Source organism: Kogia breviceps, chromosome 1, assembly GCF_026419965.1.
Source record: "Kogia breviceps isolate mKogBre1 chromosome 1, mKogBre1 haplotype 1, whole genome shotgun sequence".
In the NCBI taxonomy this organism is placed as follows: Eukaryota; Metazoa; Chordata; class Mammalia; order Artiodactyla; family Physeteridae; genus Kogia; species Kogia breviceps.
In genome coordinates this window covers 128,103,350-128,121,561 of record NC_081310.1, presented here as the reverse complement: position 1 = coordinate 128,121,561, position 18,212 = coordinate 128,103,350, and the positions used below count along the sequence as shown (strand labels likewise).

General features: G+C 40.2%; 1 protein-coding gene across 2 annotated transcripts; it reads left to right on the top strand.

Moving 5' to 3' along the window:
• The first annotated feature begins 217 nt into the window (after window positions 1-217).
• Window positions 218-14,113, top strand: DNASE2B (deoxyribonuclease 2 beta). Of its 2 annotated transcripts, none has more exons than XM_059047571.1 (6): window positions 218-330; window positions 3,528-3,705; window positions 7,549-7,630; window positions 10,022-10,117; window positions 11,483-11,680; window positions 13,773-14,113. In XM_059047571.1, the coding sequence occupies exons 1-6, from the start codon at window positions 218-220 to the stop codon at window positions 14,111-14,113; spliced, it is 1,008 nt and encodes a 335-aa protein (XP_058903554.1). The 2 variants fall into 2 exon arrangements, with proteins under 2 accessions (XP_058903554.1, XP_058903543.1); XM_059047560.1 differs by having other exon boundaries at window positions 9,956-10,117.
• Window positions 14,114-18,212: the final 4,099 nt, after the last annotated feature.

The following is an 18,212-nucleotide window of genomic DNA, read 5'->3' as shown; positions in this document are numbered from 1 at the left end:
CAGCACAAAGGCATTCGGAGTCATGCTGGCATGTTGTGACAGAATCACACAATTACATGGGATTTGTCCCATTCTGAAAATGCCTAAGCAGCAAATGGCAGAAGTAAATGGAATCAAATGTCAGAGCCAGTACAGTCTGAGAGACTTGAAACTCAGACTCCACGATCCATGGGGAAAGTTTCCTGCTGTGCCATGGAATAAAGGTGCCAGATAGAAAATGACAGCAAGACTTCTAAGAACACCCCTGGCTTTGCTCTTCCTTGGCCTCTTTGGGATCCTGAAGGCGACAACAATATCGTGCAGAAATGAGGAAGGTGAAGCTGTGGATTGGTAGGTAAATGAAATGTAAGGCTTGGTGCGTGCAGATAGAAAGCCAGAGTACTGGTGGCTAACTGGTGCACTGTGAAGTTCAGGAGACTTCCGCTCCACCTCTGCCCTTAAAAAGAAAGCAAGTTGAAGTGTATAAATGAGCCACGTATCCAGATAGGGGTAGGCTTCTGAATGAGAGAGCTTCCCTTGGAGAAAGAGCCTAGCAGCCCCTCGTGGGCCTGATTCATGCTCTCAGCAGGGCAAGGCTGGTGGCCACAGAGGTGCATTAGAGCTGACAGCTTCTCTCAGTTGGCAATTTCCTTTAATTGCATTGTGGCTTCCCTAACAGAACCCTTCCAACATCCTTTTAGAGTTGATGAAGGAGAGAGGTTAATTTTTCCCTGACACTGGAGTGTCTCCTTATGTGAAGGAGAAAGAGGGCTCGATGGTACAGAGCACTGTTTGGTTACCCTTGTAACAGGCAGCTGTTGGAGTGGGTGGTAGGTCACCAGTCTCCTGCAGTGTCAAAGAGACGAAACACAGCTCTGCGTTACAGTCATGGATTCTCCAAAAGCTTTGATCACTTTTTCACTCTTTAATTATGGTTGGCATCAAGCTTTGTGTAAACTTCAGGCTAGAGAACATAGATCCACTCAATCAGTTTCTCAGCAAACAGTTACTGAGCTCACACCAGCCCTGTGATGAGTTTTGAAAATACAAATATGAACAAAATATAGTTCTTACCCTCGAGGAGCTCATAGTTATGTGGTAAGGGCATATATGGGGCATTAGATGAGGCATTGGGGAGGATAGAGCCCAGAAGACTTCTCTGGGGAAGTATTGGGCTGGCCAAAAAGTTTGTTCGGATACCATTGCATGGAAAAACCCGAACAAATTTTTTGGCCAACCCAATAGTTTTGAGCTAAGTTTTGAGAACAATCATGAGTTAGGTAGAAAAACAAGGGAGATGCAAGGGCATCTCAGGCCAATGAAGAAGCAATGAGGAGGTCCAGAGGCAATAAGCAATGGGGAGAGTTTGGAAGCAGTTAAGTAAAGTTGGCGTTTCGGGAGAACGTGGGGAAATGGCAGGAGGGGAGAGGGGAGCTTAGAGAGACAGGTGAGAGCCAGGTCATGAGGGGCTTCATGAGTGAACTGCTGAGTCTGAACTTGACCTTGAAAGGGAGCTACTGAGAGACTTCAAGTGGGGACTTGATAAAGTCAGATTTGCATTTTAGAAAGCCCACTGGCAGTACTCTGAAGGCCAACTGGCTGGGGACTAGTCTAGAGTCATGGAAACCAATAGGACTTCGGCAGTGTTACAGGTGAGAAGAAGTATGGATCCAAGTTAAAGAAGAGGAAATAGAGAGGAAGAACACCCTGAGAGGACTTGGTAATGGATAGGCACAGGGCAGTAGGAGAGAGGAAGAAGTTAAGAAAGACTTGCGGGTTGCTGGCTTCTGTGACTGTGTGGATGTGTTCCCTAAGAGCAGGGAATGAGTAGAGTTGTTGCAAAATATTGTGAACTTGGTTTCGAAAATATGGAGTTGGAGGTCTCTGAGACATCTTTGTATTTGGGTTTACCTAGACCTCAGCATAGAGATCTGGGCTAGAAATAGATTCAGAAATCTTCAGATTATAATTGGAGATGGTCACCCAAGGAAAATGTTTAAAAGCACTAGTCCTTAATTGGTGTGCCATGATAGTTGACAAACATTTCACTGGTGGGCCACCAAATTGTGATCAATATATAAAATTTATTTTTGCCACAACCGAATGGACATATTACTTAGCAATATCTGTCAGAGAGAATGCTGAGCTAAGCAGACAGGGAGGCATAGTCTCGAGCTGCTACAACTACCTGTGAGAGTTAAAGGGCAGAGGAACATGAGGTCAGCATCAAAGAATAATTTCATGTTTCCTGCCATGTGTGAGGACCTGGCCCTGAGAGTAAGAATGCCTGGACGGGGCAGGAAAGAGCATAAATGGAAGCATAAGACTGATGAGAACCAAGTGAACATTGAAGCTTTTCTTGGCAGTGTGAGACACTGTTGTGTGGTAATAGTGAATGCGTTACAATGTTTGGTCCAGTGTGAGTATTTGAGGGTTAATCATGGTGTTTGTGCTATTAAAGAGTGTTTGGCTAGACCGGGTCAATTTTGCCTTCCAGGTACTTTTGACAATGTCTGGAGACATTTTTGATTGGCACGACCTGGGGAGTACTATTGACATCTAATAGGAAGAGGCCAGGGATACTACAATGCACAGAACAGGTTCCCAGAGAACAATGGGGCCCAAAATGGGAATACAGCATATTGAGAAACCCTGGGTTAGATGATCCAAGAATGGCTGAATGCCATGTGGGTCTAACAACCTCTCCTCCCTGTGAGATAACCAAAGGAGATATACAGATAGGAGACAATAGTAAAGAAAGCAAGGCATTTACTTAATTGGCTGGTCTTGGACCTGAATCCTCAATGCAGAGCATTTTGATAAACTGAGCTGAAGAATGTGGCTTAGGCCAGAGGCTCAAGAAAGCCTCCACTGACTCTGATGCCTAAACCCAAATCTCAGACCCAGCCAGCCCACTACAAAGAGATGAGCATGCCAAGCACCTAAGGCAACAGAGAAAAACATATCTAAGATCTCTCTAGTCCAGGCCTGGGCCTTGACATTCTCCCCACTTCAGCCTTATAGACTGTGGAAAGAACAGAGAAGCCATTCTCAAAGTATGCGAACTTCTACTACGGGGATCCCACCCCCCAGACCAGTAAATGTTTTTAGAACATGTACAGTCAGATTTGCATTTCCTTCATTGGGAAGGAGCAACAGTAAGGGTGGAAAAAGAGGCAGAGAGGGCTTCCCTGGTGGCGCAGTGGTTGAGAATCCACCTGTCGATGCAGGAGACACGGGTTCGTGCCCCGGTCCGGGAAGATCCCACATGCTGTGGAGCGGCTGAGCCCGTGAGCCATGGCCGCTGAGCCTGCGCGTCCGGAGCCTGTGCTCCGCAAAGGGAGAGGCCACAGCAGTGAGAGGCCCGCGTACCACCAAAAAAAAAAAAAAAAAAAGAGGCAGAGAGCTTGTGCAAATCCCCTTCCTTAGACTTAGAGGCCTTCTGTGAAACATAAGTGAAATGATTACATTTACGTGCTTGACACAGTGGCTTCCATCAGGGAAGCAGTTAGTAAATGTTAGTAATTCCTAATTATTTCCTTTGTTAGGTTTACATTTTATAAGTTGCCTAAAAGGCAAGACAAGGAAAGTAGAGAGACTGGGGTAGAGTACCTATACCTAGACTCTGCAAGCAGAAGCTGGAAAAGGAGTAAGCAACTAATGAATACTACCAAGAGTGTTTTGGGAAGGACATTACAACAGCTATATGAAGCATATGCTTCTGAGGTATGTTATAGTTAATCATTTATTTGAATCATATAAAATGCATAATACAGACTCCAAGGCTTCCAAAAGATTTTAACTCCTTGTCTACCCAATGCCCAATCCTAGCAACTGGAAGTAAGCTAGCTCAGAATCTGAATCAATCTAACTAAGACCTTAGGGAATGCGTCAACGTACTCCATACAATGCCAAATTGTTGATATGTTCGACACTATGTCCAATGGCATCACTGGGCAAAGTGTGAACTAATTACATATTGAAATCTTTTGGCTGCCAAACTCTGCCAATGTGCACAGTACTTGCTATCTTACTCCTTTAATGGAAATAGAGAGAAGAGCCCTCTCTTATTACAAAGCAATATAGATCTGTGATCAATATGCCATGAGTTACGGGTTGTTTAAGCCATGGTGGGATGAGTTTGGTGGGAAAAGTAAAGGGTTCCACTTGGTCTTCCTTTTAATTAATCATTTTTGAAATAGTAGGTTGAGAGCTAGGGCTCTAGTTCAAGGCCCTGCAACTAACTTGCCTGAATATGGAGCTTAAACCTGCTATCTGGACTCCATCAGGCAATGAGTTAACTGCCTCAATGTGGGCAGTCTCCCAACATTCCAGGCACCATCTGCTGTTCAGTGACAATATACTGCTTTTCAACCAGGGGTGACAAGTAAAATCGAACAATAATTAACATCCAATTATACTCATCTATGCATTTCCTAACAATAATTTATAGAGAAGTAAATATGTAAAATAACTCAGCACCTACAATGTGCTGGGTCTTTACATATGTCAACTAATTTAATCCCCACAACACTACTGAGTTAGACTCTAGCACCACTATTTGAGCATTTACTGAAACTGTGCAGAGAGCTGTCACCTTGGGCACAAATATCCACTTTATTCACCTGTCATTAAGACCAGCCTTCGGAGCCAATTTACAAAGTCAAAATTTATTTGTAAGCTGTTTGAGTACATGTGATGTTCCAAACACTGCCCTAGAGGCTTTTAGAAATTGTTCATTCTCAGCAACATCCCTGTTTTGAATTAATCGATTATTGTGTAAAAGCAAAACTACCTGTAGCTGCTTCTGCTTTCCAAGGTTGGGGATGGAAAACCTGGAGTATAACCCATCAGTGAGAAAATGAACACATTCTTCCCCTCCCAATTGCAGACTGCCCAAGAAGAGAAAGGCAAGAGCAACACTGCAAAGCCTCTGTCATTTATCTTATTTGGGGAAGATGGGTCTTCGTTTGGCAAACTATAATAATGATCTTTGGAAGTGCAAAAGTAGCCCCAGAGCCTAGGAGGGCGTGAGAGCTAAACTGCTCTGCAAAATAAAGAAGGGGTAGATGGGAGCTAGAAGTTTAAAAGTATACAAAACATGGAGGGAGACTGGAGGCAGGTCAGCTTGGTGATGTAAAACCATTCAATGTTTCATACCTTCAGTAAAACCTGCTCACACGCAATGTGTTGAGTGGTGGATTCTGGGAAGAAAATGACAGTAAAGGGGCTGATTTCCATGTCTGATTGGCATGGAGCCCAAAGAAGAACAACTGAAAAGACTGAGTGTTCTTTGAAAGTTGGAACTATGTGGCAGAAGTGACTATGAGAACACAACTTCCCCACCCTCTGATCTGGAATTGAACTTCCGACAGAGAGTAGAATGCAAGATCAGACCAACTGGTTTTAAATATCAAATGTCAAGTTATGCCAATTATCGGGGTTATGTTGGGAAAATATCCCTTCTTTTGCCTTTGTAAATGAGTACCTTCCATATACCTTGATAATAACACTTATCAAACTATATCACAGTTGCCTATATTTACCTGACTATTCCCTGCTAGACTGGGGACAGAGACCATACCCTTCTTATTCAACATCCAGTATTCAAAATAATACCCAACATAAGTGTTAAAGGAATAAAGATGTCCTGGGAATTCGCTGGTGGTCCAGTGGTTAGGACTCCATGCTTCCACTGCTGGGGGCCTGGGATGGACCCTAAAGCCTGGTGGGGAACTAAGATCCTGCAAGCCACGAGGCCTAAAAAAAAAAAAAGGTCTAGAGGCACAAGCCTAGGTCTGCCTATTCTTTTTTTTTAATTTTTATTTTATATTGGACCATAGTTGATTAACAATATTGTGTTAGTTTCAGGTGTACAGCAAAGTGATTCAGTTATACATATACATGTATCCTTTTTCAAATTCTTTTCCCATTTAGGTTATTACAGAATATTGAGCAGAGTTCCCTGTGCTACACAGTAGGTCCTTGTTGGTTATCTATCTTAAATATAACAGTGTGTACATGTCAATCCCAAACTCCCAGTCTATCCCTCCTCCCCATCCTTCCCCCTCTGGTAACCATAAGTTTGTTCTCTAAGTCTGTGAGTCTGTTTCTGTTTTGTAAATAAGTTCATTAGTATCAATTTTTTTTAGATTCTGCATATAAGTGATATCATATGATATTGTCTTTCTCTGTCTGACTTACTTCACTTAGTATGATAATCTCCAGGTCCTAGTCTTAGTTCATTATTTTTCCCCTTTATGAGAGAGCCTCTTTTCACTAGAGCTACATCCCATTTACCTTAGCTGGCTGTTATACCTCTGGTTAGAATGATAAACTTCATCTATTAGAAGAATTAAGTTCCTTACCGAATTTTCCCAGAGGCCTTCCACATTGTACCCCAAAGGCACACAATGGCCCTGTTACCGCATTCCATACAGGCTCATAGAATAACTAACTGTCAGAGTTCTCCAGTGGAGAATCTGAATGCCAATGGTAGAGATGGTCAATTACTGAAAATGCGGGTAAGAAAACAGCTTACTTTCCTAAATATCCCTAAACATAGTAGCCAAAAATGTTGTGGAGACTATGCTGTGCCTTTTTTAAAAAAAAATGGTTTTAGATTATATCAAATAATGAAGCAACTGTAAGAAACTCAGTTATTGATTTTTTTTCTGAGAGACAAGCAAGGGTCTTTTTTTAAGGGTATGGGTTGTCCTTTCCTGCTTTTAATTATGTCACTGAGACTTTTTAATATTGACATAATTGGCTTCACTAAAAGTCACTGTATCATGACACAATTGAAATGGAATGACACAGACAAATATAAGCAAGTTTCCAAAACATGACAAAGAGACATTATCAAAATAATAGCTTCATTTTGACTCAGAGATTCGACCAACTGTTTGGAGAATGTACTCGCATGTTGCCTTACCAGAGGAAATCCATTATCACATTCCATTATACCACTTTTTTTAAGCAGGAAAATGTCAAGTTGAAAAGGTGAAGTGACAGGAGAATGGATTGAAGAAAAATCCTCCCCTATCAGGGAGGTAGCAGAAGCAGAGAATGAGGAATCCTGATTAAACAGGAAGCTATGACCAAGCAGCGAAGCACAAAGTAGGCAGAGGAAATCAGACCCTGACAGCCAATTCTGCATTGTGCCTATAATATCAATGGAGAAAGCTTAGCTGTAATCCTTGGCTGGTTGTTCCTACTGCATTTCCTGAACAAATATTTAAGTACCCCTTTATTATACACTAGTTGCCAGATCAGAAACATGGGTCCAAAATAATTGAAATAGGAATATTGCCCTCACACACACATCACAATGCACAGGGCTCCTGTCACACGAGACAAAACCATGCGTGGTTGAGAATGGACTTCTTGTCCCTTGTCTTGCACGTCACAGAATTCATATCGATGGGAAAGCTGCCTATTAGGGGAATGGATGACTTCTCATGTGTATTAATGAAAGTTCTGTATTGCAGGTCGGGTAGCTGGTAGAAATGTTGTGAGCATTTATGAGTGAAAGATTTATGCCATTATAACCCTAAAATGTTCCTGCAGGATAACAACACAGCCTATCTAATATACAATGATGGAGTCCCTAAATCCATGAATTACAGCAGAAAGTATGGACACACCAAAGGTATGACAAAGGCTCTTATTTTCTCTTTCCTACTGGAAATCAGTATTTTCTTAAACATTCCATCTTCAGTAGTCTTATACTCCATACTAAAAAGATAGCCTTTCTTTTTAATGGTCTGAGTTATCAAAATGAGTGATTTCTGTATCACAGGTCATAATGATATACTTTGACTTTGCAATATCCTTCTCACAAATCCCATTTTATTTCTTAATGTATCTTTTAATATATACTTTAAAGAAGAAATCCAAGTATTGACTACTGGGAATACCAGCCAGACTATATACGTGTGTGTGTGTGTATACTGTACACACATTTTAGTCAGGTTTAAAGAGGTATAATCTGCATAGAGTAAAATGCACCCTTCTTAGTGTCAAGTTCCATTTGAAATATAGTAAACATTTTTGAAAAAGTATTTTAAAATAATTTTTATATTATAATAATTTTTGTTATATATTTTGTTCTATAATTATAATAATTTTTATTATATTGATTTTTGGTATTTTCGATTTATAAACTATGTATATATATATATACGTGTTAAAGAAAAATTCAAAATGATAGTAAACAAAAAAATCTGTAATCCTAATACTCATTAGATAATTACACTTAATACTTTCTACTTTTTCTATGATACATATTTTGAAACATTTTTATAAAACTATTGTAATGACTACTTCAAACCTTTTTCAACTTAATATACCATGAATAACTTTCCATGGCAACAAGTATTCTTCAGAAAGTTCCAAACTCAAATGCCTTCAGAGTTAGGCAAGTGATGCCAGCAAGCCGAGGGGGCTGAACTGGCAGGTAACTAGAGAACTAGAGAGTATATACTTGGTCTAAGGAAGCAGTTACTACTCAGCTTGCCTTATGGGAATGCAATTTTTCCAGAGAAAATTAGAGTTTGTGGGAAATCTCCCCAGTTTTTAAATGTTGGTAATAAATTCAAAGTTTAAAAAAATACTCTGCAAGCATAATAATATGTATCTGCAGGCTAGATTTGGCCTGTGGGCTGCCTGTTTGCAAACTCTGATTAAGAATATAATTTGTAATGGCTGTCAAATGTCATGAGCATTGAAAGCCTTTGATTTAGCTAAGTTGCCTTCCTGATGGTTCTATTTGCATGGAACCCAACAATTTTTATAACATGCCGCATTCTGCAACCTCTCCTTTACCAACCTCCCACCACCATTTTCACTCCACCCTGTTAGTTGATACAAGGGTTTAGAAAAAAGACTGGAAAAGGAGTGGGACCTGATATCACATTGGGGAGTTCCCTGCCAACAGGTGTCCCGACATCCTGTGGCATTTGTACCAGGAAGTTAGGATTTCAGACAAACAGCAATACTCATCTGGGCCGAAGAAAGTCCCTGAAGATCATCCAGCTCTGTGAGGCAACTGAACTTTGAACATTTTCCATCTCGACACAGGTATTGATTCCATAGCCACTGACAAAGTCACTGACAAATACTCTGCTTCCTTAAAGTGTGTTCTTTGAAAAAGGAATAACTGGCAGGCATTTGGTTTCTGCTCTAACACTAAGGCAAACGTGACTTTTATGTCTCCATGGTCATATGCAAACTGGAAAGTCAAGTTAGCATACCAAACCTGTCTTGATATATTTATAAACACAGAAATAGTCATAGATGCCTGTTGGACAGGGTTCTTTGTGCCATGTCACAAGATGATGAAAATCTTTCTCTTTTCTTCTTTTCTGGCTTTCATGTCAGTCTGCTCTAGAGATTTTTACTAAATACAATTAACTGAGGTGCTTTAGAACATGGCTTCCCTGTTTTTTTTCTCTCTGCCTCTTTTCTCAAGCTTGTGGAACTGGGTGAATTCTGCACATAAATGAGCATCAGTTTCTCACAATAAATTACTGCAAGTACATGTTTTCATTTGATATTTTCTCTTTCAACTCTGCTTTTTAGCTTTTGAAAATAGCTTAGCTGCTTAGCAGTAAAGACATTATCTGAAGCTTGCCAGGTGACTACATAGTCTAACAAGGTCAAATTCCAATTTAGCAAATTTGCATTCTGCCAAAACAAATTTTCCTTGTAGTTTCAACATGAAATGCCTCTCAACTCTTCACAGAGTGGCTGCCCTAGCTCCCTTTTGTGGTGGGTTATTAACAGTAATAGGGCAATATGATGTGTACCTGAATTGGTTTTGAAATTATTGAAAAAGAGCATGATCCTTGTAATTATTAGCCTAATAAAAAATTAGCCTGAAGTATAAAGGACTCAAATGTTGTAGCTTTGAACTCTGTTTTTTTAAAGGAGCTTTGCTTTTCTAATTTATCTGTATTTACTGTATCTTTGGTAGGTTTACTTCTGTGGAACAGAGTCCAGGGGTTCTGGTTGATTCATTCCATTCCCCATTTTCCTCCAATTCCTGAAGAAGGCTATGATTATCCACCCACAGGGAGACGAAATGGACAAACTGGCATCTGCATAACTTTCAAGTACAACCAGTATGAAGCAATAGGTAACACTAGAGTGTGTAAAAACAGAGAGAGAGAGAGAGAGAGAGAGAGAGAGAAAGAGAGAGAGATAACAATATTGAAGAAGGGATTTGGAAATATATTAATAAATTTATCACTTCATTTGCTTCTCTATTCATAAACCCTCTGATACCTAGATTCTAATATTGGCTTTGGTGAGATCTCGGGCAGGCTCACTTACTGGACCTTGGTTTCCCGGTCCACCAATGAATTCTTTGAACTTGATCAGGGGCAGTAGTTTCAAATGTCTACAGGGTCCAGGCAGGTAACAAAAATGGGTGACACAGGTGGATATTGCATGGGCAGTGGGGACAGTGACAAACTGGGTTGTTGACTCTCCCCTAGCTTCCCCCAAAAGCTTCAGCTCCATTATACTGTGGTTCTGTGGGAATAGAGACCTACATCTCCATATTTTTTAGAGGAAGCAGAAACCTAGGGGAGGATGTAAGAATAGAAGAGAGGGAAGGAAAGAGAAAGATAGATCCTCTGATTTTCAAATATGGTCTCAATCTTATTTATTTTTTAAATTGTGTAGACCTCATGTTGTTTATAGGCCACCAACATGACACTTCTGAGCCTAAACCCGATGATCTTCCCTTAAGATCTCAAGCTCAAAGGGCCAAAAATACTTGGATTTGGAAAATCCAAAGTAGGAATAGGGAAGAGAAGTAGGAGTGGTATTTTACCAATCACTTTTTACTGAGGAAGCTTCTAAATAGTAAAGAGTGATTTGCCTCTGGATATAGGAGGTTTAGAATATTTTTGTTTTTTATCAAATTTCCATCTTATGGAAAGGATTACTGAGCCTCTCACCCAAATTAAGCCCTAGTCTAACTAGCTGAGTTCTTATAATGATTAGAGAGCTTAATAGCATAGAGATTAGGTGTGCATGCTGATGAGTTGGTCATTCTTGGAGCTGGATGATCAGTACATGGGTGTTTTCTACTTTTGTATGTGTACACATGGGAGAAAAAACACATGGCCTCCAAGGCCAGACTACCTGGGCTTAAATGCCAACTCTTTCAGTTACAAGCTTTATAACCTTGGGCATGTGACATAAATTCTCCATTAATTTAGCTATAAAATGAGGATAATGATAAAATAATTTACTTAATAATAAGGTTGTTCTTATGATTAAATTAGTAAACCCACATAATAATGCCTGGAAAGTAGGGAGTGTCAACTATTTTAACCAAAAGTTTGAAGGCTATTGGCTTAAAGAAGGGAATACTTTTGTTTTTGTTTTTCATTCTGTTTAGTTTTTTAATTCACAGCAAGATCTAAAATACCAACAAGCATTTCCATTTGTGTCTTAATTCTCAACTTTTCTTTATTGTTTCTTGATTCAGATTCTCAGCTCTTGGTCTGCAACCCAAACGTTTATAGCTGTTCCATCCCAGTAACCTTTCACCAGGAGCTCGTTCACATGCCCCAGCTGTGTGCCAGATCCAGCTCATCAGAGATCCCTAGCCGGCATCTCACCACACTTCAGTCAGCCCAGGGACAAAAATTCCTCCATTTTGCAAAGTCTGATTCTTTTCTTGACGGTATGAAAGGCTATCATCAAACAATATGCTATTACACTACTGCTGGACTCACTTCGGATTGCAAAGAGGAAGTATTCTGATTATTCGGGGAGTAGAAGTAGAAAAGGAGGGAGGACAAAGAAAGGAAAGGGAGAAGGGACACCAAGGGCCAATTAAAATATTAGCCACTTGAATAGAAGGGTTGCTGATCCAACCACAAAAATATCTCACAACCATCTAGCCAGAGGCCAGTAAAAACTCAGTCTCCAGCCTCAGCTGGGCACAGAACCAAGCTGCCTCCTTTTTCTTTCATTCCCTAAGTAGTTATTTTAAGCCTTCCTTACCCTCAAGTCCTGCCTCTTCACCTTTTCCTTCATAGAGAGAATAGAAATCACCAGGAAGAAACCACTTCAAGAGCACATCCCACCCTCAACAATCTAAGTTATTTTCTTTCTTTTTTTACCAGTTTTCTCTCATCCAAACAGAAGCAGTACACCCCATGCCCTGAAACCTGTCCCAGCCTCAGAATACTTTCATGAACTCAACCTCTTCTCCCTCTGTAGAGCAGCTCTCCTGCTCTACAAGCCCCTTAGAATATAAACATTCCTAAAAACCCTCCCTCAATTCTAGATTCCCTATATCTCTGTTTTATTTCTTCTAAATTTACTTTTAGAAAACTCTTCAGGGTCTTTAGTTGCTCACTGCTCCTTGACTACAGTGTTGCTTCTCTGTCTGTAGACATTACAGTCTCTCCCCAGTCACCAATGGCCATCTTAATTGACCTCACTGTCTTTCTTTCCTTCCTTCCTTCCTTCCAACTTCCTTCCTAACTTCCTTCCTTCCTTCCTTCCAAATTCCTTCCTAACTTCCTTCCTTCCTAATTTACCTTCCTACCTTCCTTCCTAACTTACTTCATTCATTTGTTCGTTCCTTCCTTCCTTCCTTCCTAACTTCCTTTCTTCCTTCCTAACTTCCTTCCTTCCTTTAATATTGAATAAAATTTACTGAATGCCTACTACTCGCCTGTGTTAGGCATTAGAGATCCCAAAATTAACAGGACAGAAATAGCTTCCACAGAATTTGGCACAGTTGGAACCCTTTCTTTTTTGAAACATTCTCCTCCCTGAGTTTTGGAAGTATATAGTCTTTTGGTCTTCCTCCCACTTCTTATAAGTCTCTTCTGCCAGGTCCTCCTTCTCTGCATCCTCCTTACGTGACTAGGTTGCCCTGTGGTCCTCTACTCTCCCTTATCGCACATACATATTCCTGCTAGGTGATTCCCAAGTCTAGATCTCCACCCTAGACCTCTGTTCTGACAGATGTATTCATCAGCTAGTGGGACATTTCTGCTCGTAGGGTGGCACAGCCACACAAAATTCAACATGCCAAACTCATCATTATTCCTAACATATCTCACTCTTTTTCTCATATTCTGCATGGTCCCCTAGAACTCTTGATCCCTTTTTTTTTCTCTTCCCCTTTATCAAATCATCAAATTAAATCAGTTCCCAGTCCTTAATAACTCTCACATTTATCTCGCCCCCTCTAAACTTTCTGCCATGGCCACAGTTCACACCTGTGTTTGTTACCACACTTATTGTGACAAGCTGGTGTTTTTCCTCTCTCCAATCTAAGGTACCCTTCCCAATTCATCTTGCACATTGCTTCTCAATTGATATTTATGATCATAAATCAGTTTCTATTAATCCCCCAATAACACTCCTTAAAAAATTTCCCATTGATTTCAGGAAAATTCAAACACTTTGGCATGGTTTATAAAGATCTCTATATGCTGGCCTCTGGTTACTGCTCTATCCTTATTCTTTCTGAAGGTCTTTTCAGGACAAAAAACTATATTGCTCTCTTGTATGTGTGGAATAGAAGACGTTTTCAGAGACCAATATCATCCTAGTAATGATGATAATAACTTATTTGCATATCACTTTAGCGTTTACAAAATGTTCTCCTATCCACTCTCTCAGTCATGTTGTTATCATTGTGCTTGTGACATCCACATATCAGGGATGAGTGATGATTCTATTCCTGAGGATATTTTCAGGGATTTATCTAAGTTTAAATACTAACCTCACTGTTTTCTCTTTATAAACTCTAGACATCTTTGCAGCCTGGATGGCTCAACGGTTGAAGACGCACTTGCTAACAGAAACCTGGCGGCGAAAGAGACAAGAGCTTCCTTCAAACTGTTCCCTTCTTTACCATGTCTACAATGTCAAAGCAATTAAGTTATCTAGACAATCTTATTTCAGCTCTTATCAGGATCATGCCAAATGGTGTATTTCCCAAAAGGGCACCAAAAATCGCTGGACATGTATTGGAGACCTAAACCGGAGCCCACACCAAGCCTTCAGAAGTGGAGGATTCATTTGTACCCAGAATCAGCATATTTACCAAGCATTCCAAGGATTAGTTTTATATTATGAGAACTGTAACTAAACTTGGTGAAAGGACATATGTGCTATCATTTTCAACACTGATATGGGATCTTCTACTAGATCTATTCTTCATATACTAAAAGCCTGTGAATTTACTTATGGTCCACATACCATCAAATAAAATGTTTTTCTCCCATGCTCACCATTTTATCTTCCAAATAGTGGCAATTTATCTACTTAGCATGTATTTATTTATTTTTTACATCCTATTGGAGTATAATTGCTTTACAATGGTGTGTTAGTTTCTGCTTTATAACAAAGTGAATCAGCTATACGTATACGTATATCCCCATATCTCCTCCCTCTTGCGTCTCCCTCCCACCCTCCCTATCCCACCCCTCTACTTACCATTTATATGCCATAAACACACTCTGTTATGTATATCTAAAGTGAGACTAGAAGGAGTGAAAGGAAAAAATTTGTTCCAGATTAGTCAGCTTTCAATTGTCCATGGATTGACTGGCCATCTCTTAGAGGAATTTCATCTTCACAAAGAATTCCCTGACTCTCCTCCTCACCCCTTTTTGAAGAAAAAAACATTTCTATCTCTCTGTGCATCAAACTACTTAGTCATATTCCTCCTAGAGTTCTTTTCAATGGTTTATGGTCAAGTCTAATTGGTCACTCTTGAGCTACTACTTACTAACTGTATGATCTTGGACCATTCACCTGAACTCTCTGAGCCCTGGTTTTCTTCTCTATGAAATGGAGATAATATCTAGGTATCATCAAGCAAATAGCACAGAGCCTGGCCCAGTGGACACTTTAAAGACTGATGGAATTTGAATGTGAATCCCCCTACAGTGAGAAAAGACAAAAGAAAGTTTAGAAATGAGTAATATTTTTCCAAAAGGAAAAAATAAGTCAGGGACTTCTCTGGTGGTGTAGTAGTTAAGACTCCATGCTCTCAATGCAGGGGCTCTGGGTTCAATCCCTGGTCAGGGAAGTAGATCCCACATTCATGTCGCAACTAAGAGTTCACATATGACAACTAAGGAGCTCGCCTGCTTCAACTAAGACAACCAAATAAACACAATTTTAAAAATAAATAAATAAAATAAAATACTTTATAAAAAAATAAAATAAAATAAGTGACAGCCAAAAAAAAGAAGTCAGATTAGGAGAAAGAAATAAAACAACCCACCAACTTGGGGGAAATAAAGAAGTGTAACATAAGGAAATCAGAATCAAATCTAGTAATCTTAATTCCAGTGTGTTTCATTTTCTGGAATTCTTATCACTAAATATAACCATTATATAAATGAATAATAATAAATTTGTATTAAGCACTCATTGTTTAATAAAATTTGAAACATGGTTCCTAATTTCAAGAAGCTTACAATCTAACAAAAGTAATCATAAGAATAACTAAAGCTAGCGCTTATTGAGTGTTTACTATCTAGTAAACAGTCAACCCACATTTTCTTATTTGATCTTCATAACAGTGCTATGCAGTAGGAACTATTATAATCCTTATTTTACTGACAAGGACACTGAGGCCTACAGAGTTTCAGTAAGTTGTCCACTATCACAGAGGTCTATCTGACCTCTAAGACTATGCTCTTAACTTCTATTTCAAGAGACAAGTTTTAAAAAGTGATGTGATATACGATAATACATATCTTGAGGTCTTAGTCAACCAGAATTCATAGGACATAATGGCACTGGTTCAATGGAAAGCAGAGAAAAAAAACAAAGTTTGTCTTCCTGTCAGAAGCAAGCATAAGTGATGGGAATGTTGAATACAAGCTAACTAACTTACATGCTTGAAAACATAGGAAGGTTTGAAAAATATGTTTTAGCTTTGCAGAGAGCATCTGAGCATAAATAATTCCAATAAAATCAGATTAGAAGAGTACAAAATCCTGACTTTAAAAATGAAGAGGATAAAAATGTTACTGAGCCCAAGCTTGGTAAAAAATTTTGGCGAAGCCAGCCAGGAGAGCTGCTGCTTGTGGCCCGCCAGCCCTGGTTGGGGAATTTTCGTGTAAGGCCCTAGCAGCTGCCAGGACCACTTGTCCTGAGGATTTTCCCTTCGAAATTCCCTGAAGTGGCACCAGCTGCCCCAGCACTTGGCAGTTGGAGCAAGGAATCAACATTTGGGAGTCAATGGGCTCCATATAGTAGGGTAAGTCGCTCCGGTATGTACATCTGGGAATATTTTCTCCTCTCAGTTAGGGCTCTTCCTTTAAGGGAAAAGCCAATTTGTTCATTTGATTGGGGTACCCTGTTGGAGAGGGGAATTATTGTTGGACGCTACCTGATTTGTAAACCGGTTCGTTGGTTTTTGTTTTGCGTTCATGCATGATGGAATCTGTTTGTGTTTTTGGTATTGGAATTTGCTTGTGCTTTTTGTGTTTTGCTGTTCTTGAACTTATAAATATGGGAAATATTCCATCTGTCCCTAAGGAAAGCCCTTTGGGGTGTATCTTAAATAAATGGGCAAAATATAGCCGTGGGCCTATGACTAAGGAAGAGAGGATATTCTATTGTAATCATGTGTGGGCCGAATATATGTTAGGATGAGAAGAGTGATGGCCCTTGAATGGCTCATTTAATTATTATACAATCTTGCAATTAGAATTGTTTTGTGAAAGAGCAGGTAAAAATGATGGGATTCCTTACATAGAAGCATTTATGCTATTGCATCAGGAGGAAAAGAAGTCAGAAGGCTCCCACCTTATGGTGCAGCAGTCTAAAAGGAAAACCACGGGAAAACTTGCTCTTCAAGAGGGAGAGGGTGAAAGTGAGAGTGAGGACATGTTATTCCAAAACTTAAACGTCCCCTCTGGCCAACCAGACTCCTCCTCTGGCCAAGCAGGCTGCACCAGCAGTTGTTCCGACCACCCTCATGCCACCAACATATTCACTGCCTCCTGTTTCCCCTACTTATGGGGATCAATTAGAAGTTTCTATGTTAACACCAGGGGCACAGGGGCCTGGTTTGGTTTTACCATATAAGACCCAACAGGGCATCCAATTTGGACTGGGAGTCACTTCTGGAGCAGGGCAATTTCCCTTGTGCCGATATCCTGTGGGAGGCCTTAATGCAGATGGCCAACCACCTGGGTTTCTATGGATGCACAAGCTGTTGTCAACTTCAGATCTGTTTAACTGGAAAAACCATAACCTTACATACTGAGAGGACCCCCTCCATATGACTGAACTTTTCACTTCTATCTTTGCCACTCACCATCCCTCTTAGGCAGACATTCACACTCTTATGAATATGATGCTTACTGGGGATGAAAGAAGGATGGTCATTGACAAGGCTAGAGAGGAATCATGCCAGCTTCATCTAGCAGATCCAGATGGAGCTCCAGAAACAAATTTGGCAGTTCTTATTGCTGAGCCTGACTGGGATCCTAATAATGGAGATATGCCACTCCCAAAACATTATAGGAAGTGTATCTTAGCGGGTCTTTGAAAAGGAGTACCTAGGCAAAAGAGCTTAAACAAAATTCAGGAGACACACCAAAAACCCAATGAGGATCCATCAGAGTCTCTAGAAAGAATTTATCAACTTATAGGTGCTACATTGATACAGACCCTGAGTCCCCAGAAAATATGAGAATGGTAAATATGACCTTCACTGGGCAAAGCGTCCCAGATATAAGAAGAAAATTGCAAAAGTTAGATGGTGCATTTGGAATGAACCCTTCTCAATTGGTAGATGTTGCTTTTACAGTGATCAACAACAGGGAACAACGACAGAAGCAAGAGGATGCAAGATGGAACGCCACTTTTCTGGCAGCAGCACTGGATTCCTGGAAAGCAAGTAACCCAAAGAGAGGTAAGCTACCATCATGGAGGGACCAATGTACTTACTCTAAGGAGGACAGGCATTGGAGAAAAAGATTGACCTAGCCTAAAGCATAAGAAAGAAAACAATAAAAGAAAGATGGAAGCCTCTCATATGTTAGAAAAAGAGGAACACTCTCATGATGAATGAAGAGGCCTGGGGGCTCCTTTGGACTTGAGGTGTCCAATTCTAATTTCCCCACAGGAGCCCTGGGTAACTTTTGATAGTGGGGGACACTTTGATTGACTTTCTGATAGATACGGGTATAACATACGCCATGGTAAACACCAAGGTGGCA

Excerpts from the sequence above, each read along its gene's own strand:
- DNASE2B (XM_059047560.1), top strand. The coding sequence starts at position 218 with ATGACAGCAAGACTTCTAAGAACACCCCTGGCTTTGCTCTTCCTTGGC. Across the intron at positions 7,631-9,955 it reads AAAGTATGGACACACCAAAG|GTTTACTTCTGTGGAACAGA; the intron begins GTATGACAAAGG and ends TATCTTTGGTAG. Across the intron at positions 10,118-11,482 it reads CAACCAGTATGAAGCAATAG|ATTCTCAGCTCTTGGTCTGC; the intron begins GTAACACTAGAG and ends TTCTTGATTCAG.